The sequence below is a fragment of the Candoia aspera genome, chromosome 4, assembly GCF_035149785.1.
Source record: "Candoia aspera isolate rCanAsp1 chromosome 4, rCanAsp1.hap2, whole genome shotgun sequence".
Taxonomy (NCBI): Eukaryota; Metazoa; Chordata; class Lepidosauria; order Squamata; family Boidae; genus Candoia; species Candoia aspera.
In genome coordinates this window covers 47,080,884-47,094,458 of record NC_086156.1, presented here as the reverse complement: position 1 = coordinate 47,094,458, position 13,575 = coordinate 47,080,884, and the positions used below count along the sequence as shown (strand labels likewise).

General features: G+C 41.4%; 1 protein-coding gene across 2 annotated transcripts in view; it reads right to left on the bottom strand.

The window, feature by feature from the left end:
- The window catches only part of ELMO1 (engulfment and cell motility 1), a 300,993-nt gene that overhangs the window by 93,051 nt on the left and 194,367 nt on the right, over window positions 1-13,575 (bottom strand). For both annotated transcript variants that reach the window (XM_063304033.1, XM_063304034.1), the window contains exon 16: window positions 6,530-6,666. In XM_063304033.1, coding sequence (XP_063160103.1) covers window positions 6,530-6,666 — 137 coding nt within the window. The remainder of the gene's footprint in view (window positions 1-6,529; window positions 6,667-13,575) is intronic.

The following is a 13,575-nucleotide window of genomic DNA, read 5'->3' as shown; positions in this document are numbered from 1 at the left end:
ATATGACATCAAATGCTACATGCACTTCTTTATCCCATGAGAAGTCAAGTTTCTTATGGATTTAATTTTCCCCCTTGAAAATAACAAGTGAACAAATCTAAATATAAGAATATTCAAAAACAGATTAATGAATGTAGCAATTTTTAAAATAAACAGCCATCAAAATTCCTCTTGCTATATTTCCACCCTAACTGGATGGGAACATACTAATATGCTCCTACCTAGCTAAATAAGAGCACCATAATTGTCTTGAAACGTGAGATAGCACTGGAATTGGTTAGTATTGGATGGGAAACTGCCAGGCAATACTATGACTACAAGTTAGACAGGGGGGAAAAAAAACCTTGGAAAAAGACAATGGTAAACCACAAGAAAACTACATGGGCATAACCATGAAATCACTAAGAGCTGAGCTCAACTTGGAGATGTTATTTTAACTATTTTAGTATGCTCACAGATCTGTTTCTGTATCTGGAAAAAAATACCTTTTTAAGAAAACTGAAAGTTGTAAACATCAAACATCTTTCTTACTCATAATAATTTTAATATGTTGATCTCTAAGTTGAATACTTTAGTTTTCCTGAATTCCTATACTATACTTTTTATAAGCATATGAGGTATACCTGCCAGAAACAGCCTCCATTATTGCTGAAGCTGATATACTATATTCTTCAGAGGAAGTACCATAAGGCTTTGTTCATTTTAAAACCAAGCTTTTGGACAATTAGTCATTAATTATGTCATTTAGTTAGACATTTATTTGACCTAAACTATAGTTGCAATGAAACGCCACTGGGAAAACGAGGCAGAAAAACATACGAGGCCTTCATCCAGGGGAAAAAAACAATATTTTTAAATTTTTTCTGCCCTGATTCATTCCATTTGTAGAAAAGGTAAACTATTCAACTATCCCAGTTTTAACTTCTGATTTTAATTACTGTTCTGCATATAACATGTAACATGCACATCTGCTTAAATCTATCTATCTATCTATCTATCTATCTATCTATCTACCTACCTACCTACCTACCTACCTATCATCGTCTGATTAAATATTAATTTAAAGTAGAAATAATCTTTAAAAGCATACAACTCTCCAATCCAGATTTCTGCCCAACTCTTTGCATCCTGAAGCCACACAGGTAGACTGACCTCCTCGCTTACACTGATAATTAACCGAGACTGTTTTTTAGGCAGCTGACCCTGGACAGACATAACCTTATCCTCTAAATCCTGGAACAACTACTGTATTTTACATTCCTCAGCTTTAAAACTCTGCACACATTCCAAGATAACACCCAACTTCATGCATGAGGATTGAGAATGTCATACTTATTAACTCCTCATGTATAGCGTTTTCAATAAAAATGACATGGAAAAAGGATCTTTAGGTAACCTTCAATTTGATGGAGTTTTTAAAGGTTAATAAAAGAACTCCAAGCAGCTAACAATAATCTTGCAAAGTAGAAACGTGAACCAAAACTTGCACGTTAAGCTTAATTACGTTCAGAAAATAATTCAGTCTTCACACAGTAGTTAGATGAAGAGGAAAAAAAGGTAGCTTACATTTATCCAGTAGATCTGGATACAAGTAGCTTCATAGTAGAAAGCACTTATTCATCACTGGTTCTTTGTAGACACTTTCTATGGAAATAGAAAGTCTGAGTGCAAGCGAGATGAGAGGATGAGAGCTGCATTCTGCAGCACCTCCTGCTTGCAGGTGTGCCCAAGAGGTAATGGAGATTGTTAATCCCCAAACCCAAGGAGGAGGAGGAAGTGGAAATCAGGTGACCCATGAGACATCCCACAAGCACAATAGAGATACATTTACTAGAAAGACCACATTATGCTTATGAGACAATGCTGAGTTGACCCCTGATAATTCCAACACAATTCACAAAGGAAAACTGTAACAGTTAAAGCAGTTTCCGACATGCTTTATGTGCATCTAGAGAAGCAACTGTGCTTTCATTCTCTGTAACACCACATGAGATGAATTATTTACGCATCCAGGTAAAACTGAAGTAGTCCAAAATAATTAAATCAATGCACTCTGCTAGTAGTATAAGTAGAAGAAGCAAAAGCTATAGTAAGGCTCACCATTATGAGGAAGGAAAGCTACGTGCTTTGAAACATATTTTTGCCATAGTCACAACTGAAAAAAGGGATATATAATGAATGGGTAATTAAAAAAACAACATAAAGGAATAATGAATATTAGCTACCTCTTCTACACATAGGCTGAAAGACCCCCATTGCCTCTAGTTTAGATTACACAATTAATATTGATTAAAGAAAAATTAAACAAAAAAGTGTTTCTTCTTTGCTTACGAATAAAAACCAAAATTGGCAGAGTTGCTTTCAGAAAAAGACTTGAGTCCTAGAGAACCAGATTCAAGTACAAATAACATCTGATACGCAATTATTATATACTCCCCAAACCAATCATGCAGCTCATAGGAACAAGAAAAGACATGGAAGACAAATTTAAATGTACTGCTCTAGCAATAAGACTGCTGAAAAATTCCAAGAAATGCAACAATAAAGGGAAGAAAATTTGATGCTGTCAAGATATTATAAAAACTGGGGCTATAGCATTGGACACTAAACAGAATGAGGGAAAATGACACAATTAAAATAACTGTTTTATCATCCAGAACTGACAGATCTATACATTTTTTTTTGGCTAAGTGAATATATAAACATTAAGTATAAAAAGTAACTATATCCCATACTATTTAGAACAAGAAAGTCTCCAGAAATTAATATTCATTCTTCATTTAGTTGACTATTCAATGTTATGTCTAAAATCAGAAGTCTGACAATGGGATGTTTTGATAGGCTGCTGCATTTGTAACAGACTATTTAGAATCGCCTAAGAGATGTGCCCGATTGGGTTTTGGGTGTGGCACCAGCAGAGATGACAGGGCAGGGGAAGAGGGGTGGCAGTTGTCATCAGAGAGTCTCTAGCGGCCTTCAGGGGCGCTGCTCCACAAGTAACTGGTTGTGAGACCCTGTTTTTCAAGTTGGGTGCCCAAGAGCGGTTGGGAGTGTTGCTGCTGTACCAGCCTCCCTGCTGTGTAGCAACCTCTCTGCTGGAGGTGGTCTCAGGGTTGGCGGTGGAGTTCCCCAGGCTTATGGTTCTGGGGGACTTCAATTTGCCATCCCTGGGGCAGGCCTCGGAGGCAGCTCGGGAGTTCACGGCCACCATGACGGCCATGGGCCTGACTCAGATTATTCAGGACCTAACTCAAGACAGTGGCCTCACAACAGACTTAGTTTTCTTGTCAGAGCAGTGGCAATGTGATCTGAGGGGAGAGTTACATCTTTCCCCGTTGTCATGGTCAGATCACCTCCTGGTGATCTTGGGATTCTCATATGCCACCTCCCTCCGCAGGGAGGAAGGACCTATTTGATCGGTCCGCCCCCGGTGACTGATGGACCCAATGCAGTTTCAGAGGGAGCTGGGGGTTATACCCAAGGATCTGCTGCACGGTCTAGTGGAGGCCCTGGCTGCTGCCTGGAATAGGGAGATGGCCAGACCCTTGGATAGGATCGCACCTGTGCGGCCTCTCTTATCCTATCGAACCTGACACTCCCCATGGTTCACAGAGGAGCTGAGGGTTCTGAAGTGGATTAAGAGACGCCAGAATGCTGCTGGAGAAAGACAAAGACCGAACCCGACCGGACACTAGCTAGAGACACAAGTAAAGCCTACCTTGTGGCAGTAAGAGCGGCGAAATGTCAGTATTTCTCCGCTCTTATTGCATCCCCAGAATGCCGCCCAACGGCCCTGTTTAGGATCACCTGATCCCTGTTGGGGAAAGGGGACCTGGAAAATCATCTACAGGGCTGTGCTGAGGAATTTTGGGGGCATCTGCAGGATAAAATCACTCGGATTTGCTCTAAGTTGGACTCTAAGCATGGGATGGAGTCTGTGGAGATGCCTGGGGAGCGTACTTATCCAGTTATCTGGGAACAGTTTGATCCTGTTGGACTCGAGGAAGTAGACAAGATTCTCTGGACTGCAAATGCCACCACCTGTCAATTAGTCCCGTGTCCCTCCTGGCTGGTGAAGGCAGCTCGGGAGGTGATGTGTGGTTGGGTCCAGTCGATGGTAAATACATCCTTGCGGGAGGGGGTGTTTCCGGCAGCCTTTAAGGAAGCGTTGGTACGCCCCCTCCTCAAGAAACCATTGCTGGACCCTACCGTGATGGATAATTTTCATCCAGTCTCCCACCTCCCCTTTATGGGGAAGGTGGTTGAGAAAGTGGTGGCACTGCAGCTCCACAGGATCCTGGAGGAAGCGGATTATCTAGAGCCCTTTCAGTCAGGTTTCAGGCCCAGATATGGGACAGAAACAGCATTGGTCGCACTTATGGATGATCTCTGGCGGGAGTGGGATGGAGACAGTGCATCCATCCTTGCTCTCCTTGACCTCTCAGCGGCTTTCGATACCATTGACCATGGTATCCTTTTGGGTTGGCTCAGGGAGTTGGGGGTGGGTGGCGTAGTCTTATGCTGGTTCACCTCCTTCCTCCAGGGCCGGTCCCAGTCGGTGTTAATAGGGGAGGAGAGATTGGGCTCACAGCCCCTCCTTTGTGGGGTGCCACAGGGGTCGGTACTCTCTCCTCTCCTTTTTAACATCTACATGAAACCACTGGGTGAGATCATCCGTCTCCATGGGATGAGGTATCATCAATAAGCTGATGATACTCAGTTATACATCTCTATCCTGGGGGAAGTAACTGATGCTGTGACTGCCCTCTCCAGGTACCTGGGGGGTGTGGGGGCCTGGATGGGGAACAACAGGCTTCAGCTGAACCCTGGTAAGACGGAGTGGCTGTGGGTTAATGGCCCCTCTGCTCCAAGGAATTTGCCAGACAGACCCGGTGCGTAACTTGGGGGTCCTCTTGGACTCACGACTCCTGCTCGAAGAGCAGGTGGCAGTCATGGCCAGAAGGGCCTTTGAACAACTTTGTGTTGTGCGCCAGTTACGCCCCTTCCTGGAGCGAGAGGCCCTTCAAACAGTCACTCATGCCCTGGTCATCTCCCATATAGACTACTGTAATGCGTTCTACATGGGGCTACCCTTGAAGAGTATCCGGAAGCTACAGCTGGTCCAAAATGCAGCTACCCAGGCAATTTTGGGTGCTTCAAGATCAGCACCTATTACCCCGCTGCTGCGCAAGCTAAACTGGGTGCCAGTTTGCTTCCAGGTCCAATTCAAGGTGTTGGTTACCACCTTTAAAGCCCTACATGGCATGGGTCCAGGTTACCTAAGGGACCGTCTCATTCCCGTTACATCAACCTGTCCCACCCGCTCATGCAGAGAGGGCATGCTGCGGACCCCATCTGCAAGAGAACTCCATCTGGCGGGGTCCAGGAGGCGGGCCTTCTCTGCAGTAGCTCCCGCCCTTTGGAACACCCTTTCCCCGAAAGTGAGGCTAGCCTCCTCCCTTTTGGACTTCAGGAAACGATTGAAGACCTGGCTTTGTCACCATGCCTGGAGTGGGGAGAGGAAGAGCCACTCTTGGGGTTGGTTGGCTCCCTAGTTCTGCCGAGCCCTGTCTTGTTCCCCTTTGGGTGGTATTAGATCTGCCATTACTTGGATCTCATTACATTTTATGTTTATTTATTGGTATTGATATTTATGGATCAATGATATTATTTATAATTTTATTGAATTTTAAACTGTTTTATTGTGAACCGCCCAGAGTCCCCCGTATGAGGGAGATGGGTGGTGATAAAAATATGATGAATAAATAAATAAGAGAGCAAGTCTGGTGTAGTGGTTAAGGCATTAGGCTAGAAACTGGGAGACTGTGAGTTCTGCCTTAGATGAGAAGCCAACTGGGTGACCTTGGGCCAGTCACTCTCTCTCAGCCCTAGGAAGCAGGCAATGGCAAACCACTTCTAAAAAACCTTGCCAAGAAAACTGCAGGGACTTGTTCAGGCACATGCCAGGAGTCAAAAACTGACTTGAAGGCAGCAAAAACAAACAAACAAACATTGTTACACTATTACTATTGTTATAATATTGCTTCCCAGACACTGTTACACTATTGTCCCATACTGATTTAGAATTTTAAAAGCAGCATTCACAGCCTAGAAATCTCAAGCCATGTTTTCTCAAAAATTCTATTCCAAATTCTCATTTTTAAAATAGTAGGAAAAGATTAATTCTCCACATGTGCACAGTAGCTTTTTATTTTCAGGAAAGAAAATGAAAAGAAAAAAAGCCAATTTAAACCAGCAAGAAAGAACACGATATAGTTCTCTCATTGAACTGTATTCACTGAGAGTAGTAACATACTTCTAGAATCATATTTCTTTTGAAAGTGCTTTCAGGTTATAATTTACCTGCAAGTATATATTCGTTATTTTAGGAAGAATGGCAGAAGTTTCTGGCATATATAATCTCTCTCCCAAGATCTGAATCACCTTCAAAACTAACAATACACATCAATTACTTAAATTGAGAAAATGATGGTATTGATCAGAATTGTACACTCCCAACAAAGCTTGCCTTATTGAAGTCTTCAGAAGTTGCTCTCATCTCCTTCCATGTCTTGTTCAACAACTGGATGCAAATACAGAAGAACTCTTCAAATGACCTGTCATGCGTGAAGAACATTGGGTGGAAGTCACTGCCGGTCTCACTGGCTAAAGATAAATAAAGAAAAAAGAATACAAAAGTTTTTTTTCTAAATTATGACCATCAGAATCTGTTAGAACAGGAAGATTTGCTCCAGATTGCCCCCTTGCTCCCCACCTCCAATAGGCCAAGTGATGTTATTTGTTAAATACACCCTATGCTCCATTACATTGGTTAGACTGGGAAGATTTAAAAAAAAATCCAGAGAAGGCAATGGCAAAGCACTTCTGTATCAAGGAAGCTACCTGTCCATAAAGTCACCAGAAGTTGAGCTTTTATCATTTAATTTGACAGGTAATATGATATTGGCACAATGAAATTGTGGTTGAAGAATACATAATAATGAATTGGTGAGGATTGTAGAAAATCTTATGGATGACTGGATGACTGGAATTACATCATACTGTAGATGTTATATGACAAAAACCTGGGATGCTGTAAAAGGAATTCTTTTAGGGAGGTATTCTTATTCAAGAATAAAAATTAGTTCAACGGTCTGTGAACTAATTAAAAAAACAAGACAATAGTAAACATCTCTTTGCCTAAATTGCAGAACTGGAAGACAATGTAAATAAATATAGGATAAAAGTGTGCTTCTGAAAAGACTACTAGATCAAAAAGCAGCTATAAACTAGAAAATATTATTTTTTCAAGCAAAAGGGCTTTGAACATGGTAATAGGTCCTCAACACTATGATGTAAAATCATAGATGAAAAAAGACAAGAAAAGTACTTCTAACTTTTAACTATAGGCATAAATAAGGGGGGAAAAAACAATAAGAGAGATTTTGCAAGAATTTCTGTTATTCTTTGAAGATGTATATCCTTAAAACACACACACACACACACACACACACAGCTTTCACAATTGGAATCTAATAAATTTGAAGTTCCCACCTTAGAAGAAGTGATGTTAATTATTCAAAAAGATAAAAGTAATAAATCAGCTGGACCTGATTGATTTGCCTCATAATGTTCTAAAAGATTGATAAACCACAAAAAAAAGTTACAGTTTTAATGATTACTATTAATCCAGTCAGGTATAAATCTACTAAAATTATGTATAACATTAAGAAACTGGTTATTTTGGATAAAGTCTTTCATTATACAGTATATCTCATTATCAAAATGTCAAAATGTGGACTACTATTATAATAGAAAAGTTAAGTCATTGGGGAACTGCATATATTTATCAAGAGCACTGTGCTTTATTAAAAACAGAAAAAAAGAAATGAGTATTAAATGGTTATTTGACAGAAAATTATAAAACTATTGTTCTGATCAGATGGATTTTTTTTAAACAAAACTCTTTATGAATTTATTCTGAGTTTCTTTCTCACACTTCTGTCTTTCTCAAGACTGCATAATCTTTCTTCCAATCCCCTATAACAGATTGGTAATTCCTTCCCTATCCCAAAGTCCATTCTACTTTTACCATTAATATTCTTCCAATAACTAGATTATTTATTTGTTTATATGTTGCGTCATCTAACAATTCTAGGTGGCTTATATCATACAACCAGCACACATAAATAAACAAGTCTCCAACAAAATTAACAGAAAACAATTCAACTCTCTACTCCTGAGCAATTACCATAACTCACGCTGTATCCTCTGTTCTGAAAGCTCTCTGAAAAATTACAGAGTTCCTGAATAATAATATGGAAGGAACCATTTTAACCTCAGGGACAGGCTATTCCAGAGTGAGGGGGATAGGACTGAGAATACATGCTTCCAGGGTCCCATCACTTTACATCTTGGAGGTGGGGAATCCATAGCATACCGACTTTGCCCATAGGTCTACCTGGAACTGACACTCCCAAAACTGTCAAGGATCCATGACTTAAGTTAGCTCTTCTATTACAATAAATAGATGCTAAATGCTAATTGTAAAATTGATCTGACAAAATAATGCATCCAGGTTTGCAAATTATAATGCTGTTTTACAAAAAAAAAAAAAAAAGGGACTTTGTATCCACAATGTATTACACTATTATTGTGCTGGCAAGATAGCGAAGCGGCAGTATATACCATAAAGAGCTCTGGCAATTCCTTTAGATATTTCTATTTAACCCACTGCAGAAGTTAAGCCTTTGTTAATTACTGTTCAAATCCAAACTTCCCTGCCAGTGGCTGTCAGATGGGGAACAGCTCTAACAACAGATCTCACTGAAAAAGCAATAAGAGAGATAAAAAGAAGGCAAAACCTAAAACACGATGACAAAAACACTCTGGACTAAGAAAGACTCAACTTACACTTGAGAACTTTCTACCTATCAATGCCTCTGTAGGTGAGTCAAATTCTTACGTTTTGTCACGCAGCACCTTGTTAGATTGGGAAAGTGGGGAACTTGCACTCCCCAAAGAAAGAGGACAATTTCAGACCGGGGAGGAAAAAGATCTGAAACCTCTCCACTGAAACTGATGTGGAGCTGCTGGCAAAGAACTGTTTGATAACAACTCAGACTGTAGTCTCAATCTATGACCAGCTGCTGACAGCTAATAACAAGATCAGTGAGCTAAAACGTCTCCTTGACCAGTATATCTTGGATCAGAGAAGCTGGTCACATAAAGACTGGCTATCTGCAAGCATTAAAATCCAGCTATATAAGGATGTTAGGGGGGAGCAGAAAACCAATGCCGCTGTGGATCAATACTCTGACATTAAGGCTTCTGCTCTTCCAGCTCAAACAACTGATGTTTCTTACAACCACACAGCCTCATGCTTTTGACTGCTAATAAACAATTTAATTCCGGCAAGTAGCAGACAAAGAGAGCTGTAACACTCTCCCTCTCACAAATTCTTCGCTGCCCAGTGCTCCATTGTGACTTACTGGATTTGGACTGGCTCCCCCCTCCAGCCAAATACATTAGATTGATGCTTACCTTTAAACCTACACTCTATCCTTCCATGTTAATCAGAATGAAGGACTTTCTGAACAAATTTGAAATAATCCCTATTAAGAGTTTTTAAAGATGCCTCTATTCTTCCACTATTAGAGCACAAGATTCACCCTCCATCTTGTGGAGCTCACAACACTTCAGCACTGACTCCCTGCAACTGATAAGGAGCACTGATCAGCTGCAATCAGGCCCTCTTGTCTAACTTAGAAGACAGATGAATTACCCCCTCCCTCTACTCTATATCCGAGAATGGACTTGTTTCTGGCTTAAATGAAGCCTAAAGCTCTTTAACATCTGCCATATCCTCAGCATGGACACTTGCCCTAGCCTCTGGCAGAGATACTCACCCAATTTATTCACCTCAGTGCCTCAGTCTTACACAAAGTTTCAGTTGTCCCTATTAGAAAAAAGAGGAGGTGTAACAGTCTAACAGTCCACTAGTAATATTTGATGTTACTGATCAAACTGATTGTTACATCCTATGCTGTGAACTCTGTATTCCTTCATTCATGGAAGTGAAGAGACACTCCTCTTTACTCACTGACTTGACACCCCAAGAGCCAGACACAGGCAGAAAGTCTCAGTCTTCTAACTCAGACCTTCCTGCTCCATTCAACACTTGTTTGTCATCAGACTTTTGCCCCACAGACAATACTGGCAAAGTCTCAAAAAACAGTCATTTGGGGCCCTCTGCTAAAACTAGCCCACCTTATACTGTGTCCCATTTAAATGTCAACAGTACCCTGATTTGGCATGAACTTAAGTATATTCAGACTGCTCATTCACAGGATGACACAGTAAACTCTTAGACCCAGAGCACCTGTATTCTGCCTCTCAGCAAGAAGTGAATGCTTGCTCTCCCTCTATTGCTCCAGGAACAACCCTAACATGTGATTCTCATTTTTTTTTTAATTTCACTGAACTATGTACACCTGGCTATATGAACAAACTACTTAAGTGCAAGGCCCCAAAAGAATTCAACTGTTCTTCAAGGACAGATTTCACTGATTTGGATGATAAAATAACTGATACTCTTAAAGTCCCCTCCACCCCAAGGTCAAAGTTTGACACAGATGACCATGGTGGAGACTTTAGGGTCTAAATATTTTGTAGACATTTTACAAGTTAGATCTCCAGATCATGAATGGCACTACCATCACTAACTATCTAGCAGAATTTTCACACTGGGCTGGCACAAGGCTGTCTTTTACACTATTTCAAGAAACCTATGTTCCTCACATCTTAGATTTCATATTGACAACCATCCCGAGACTAACTACTGTCCCAATGTGCTGTTTTTGAAAACTTTCGGTGCTCTTTTCCTGGAAACATACTCTGTTCCATCTGAAGACATCCTCAGGTTCCCAATACGCATCAAATGGACACCCCTTTTGAAGGATAAATTAACCCAAATGCTTCGACTTCGACTACGCACAGCCATACTAGATGGAAAGTCTTCTGGCCCAATATTGTCCTCCTATACCCAGCTAACTCAGCTTCTCCAACCAATTCTCTCTACTTGTCCATCTGGTGTTAAAAGGAGCCAGTTCCCTTTAACCAACCTTTGGTTTGACAGCAAATGCCATGCAGCCAAGAAACAACTGAGCATCTGCTTTAAGGAATACAAAAATAATTCCCTTTCCTGTTCAACTCAAAATTTGTTGCTTCTCAAGAGTCATTACAAACAGCTATTACAGTTAAAGAAGAGGCAGGCCTTGATGAGCCATGGAACCAACTGCCTCTTACTCCAAGAATTCAGCTATATTTTGGAAATTTATAACTCTCAAACCAGGTCTCTCCAGTCTTTGAATTTCATATCTTATTCCTGCTTCAGCCTGGGAAGACCAGATTGCTGTACACGCATGAGGAGCCATCCCAGCCAGAGAGGGGATTAGATTATGAAGAACACTCACTCCCCCTTCCCCCTGGCCCCCTGGGTCAGGCTATGAGATTACTAAACTGATCAAGCAACTGAAATTGACCAAAGCTCCCAGGTATGACTTCATCTCTGCTGAGGTTTTCCACAATAATCTAGATTGGTGAGTACCTGTCCTGGCTTCTCCATTCACCTTTATAGATAACAATGCTAAGATCCCTGCTGATTGGGGTTTAGCCTTGGTGATTCCAATCTACAAAAAAGTATGTAGTTATTTACCTGCCAATTATCGTCCGATTAGCCTTCTCAGTGTTATCAGTAAATTATATGCTAGACACCTGTATAATAAGCTTTTGGACTGGATCATAACTGAGAACAACCTGGCTGATGAGCAGGCAGGCTTCAGAGAAGGCTGCTCACTCTTTGACCAGGCTTTAACTCTTCAACGTTTAGCTGAGAAATACTCCTCTGGAGCCTGATCAGCACTCTACACAGCCTTCATTGATCTTAGATGCACCTTCAATTTCATCTCTAGATCTACATTATGGGAGAAACTGAACTCTTCCTCAGTGGATAGATGATAGCTTGTTCTCATGTATAAACTCAATGAAACTTCCCAGATGAAAGTGCAATATAATATGCATGGATGTTGCACCAAGGAAATCCCAGTCAAAAGAGGTGTGAGACAAGGATGCATTCTAGCTCCCCTCCTTTTCAATCTATTCATCAACCCTCACAAATTGAACGGTCCATCTGTCAAGGTTCCAGCCTGAACCCAACGGAGCAGCACTCTTGACACAATGCATGTATGAAAGAGTCTTCACTGGGTCAGCATCCCATCCAAAACACGTTAAAGATTCAAGTAACTTAGTGACACATGAGTAACAGTATAAGTACCTTCATCAGGGTACTTTCCCATCCAGAAGCCCCTGGCGCCTTGGTTTATTTCTCTGTCTCGCACTCCTCCATGAGAATTCACTGACAGTGCGGCCATTCGCTTTCATCTGTCCAGGGTGCTGAATTGCCATATCTGCCTATGGGTTAATCCACAAAGCCTGTCTGTTGTGTTCGCGCCTCAGCTTCCTTCTGTCCATGATTTCTACCTATGGACTGATAAGTGCTTTCCTGTCGGCGCCTGGCCGAGGTGGCCTGGTGGCTGCCAGTTGTCACGATGGTCCCCGGGTGACCATCATGACGTGCCGCCCCCCTGAAAGGATTTCTCCCCCTTCTTCCTTCCTGGCTAACTGCTCTCTTGCAATGCTTGTGTCTTTCCCCCTCTCTGGGTTTTCCTGGGAATTTTTTATGGAACTCTTTCATTAGGATGGGTTCATTCACATTACAGCTATCTGCCCATTCGCTCTGAGATTTTAGGGAAGTGTTTCCATTGTATTAAGTATTTCAGTTTTGCCTAGAGTCTAGTATCTCCTGTACTCCAAAGTGTTCCTCCCCACTGACCATCACTGGTGCTGGGAACTTTCCTCCCAGGTGCCAGTGTTCTGAGCCCTTAGCCAGTTTTAATACTATCTCTCCACCCACCAAAACTAGGAAAGAGACACATCTCTGTTCTTCTATATGCAGATGATGCTGTGCTGCTCTCTCAGATGCAGATTGGCCTGAAATGGGCACTTTATACACTTGCTGAGCACTGTTGAGAAGAACTATTAGAAATTAACTACTCAAAAACCAAGGTCATGGTATTTGACAAGCACCCTAAGGCACATGTCTGGCAGCTAAACAACTAATAGAACAAGTTAAGACCTTCAAATACCTAGGGATTGTTTTCCACACAACTGCAAATCCCATATTGACTACGTTAGTTTAAACACACAGAAAATAGCTTCATCTCTACAATCTTTCTACTTCTCCGAAGGAGTCCAGCATATACCTGCACACTCAAAGTCTTCTTGGCCAAGACCCAAGCTCAGCTCCTCTTTGGAGCCCTTACAGGTCATTTCTTCGCCTTGAAAGAGTTCAGTCTAAGTTCCTGCGATCTATCTTCCAAATATCTTGCTGCGTTCCAAATGTGGTGCTTCACCCTGAAGTCAGCCTACTCAAAATGGAAACTTCTGGCTGGATTCACATCTTCTCCTATTGGCTTAAACTTCTTTTTTTTCCAGCTGGCTTGGCCCCTTTAATTA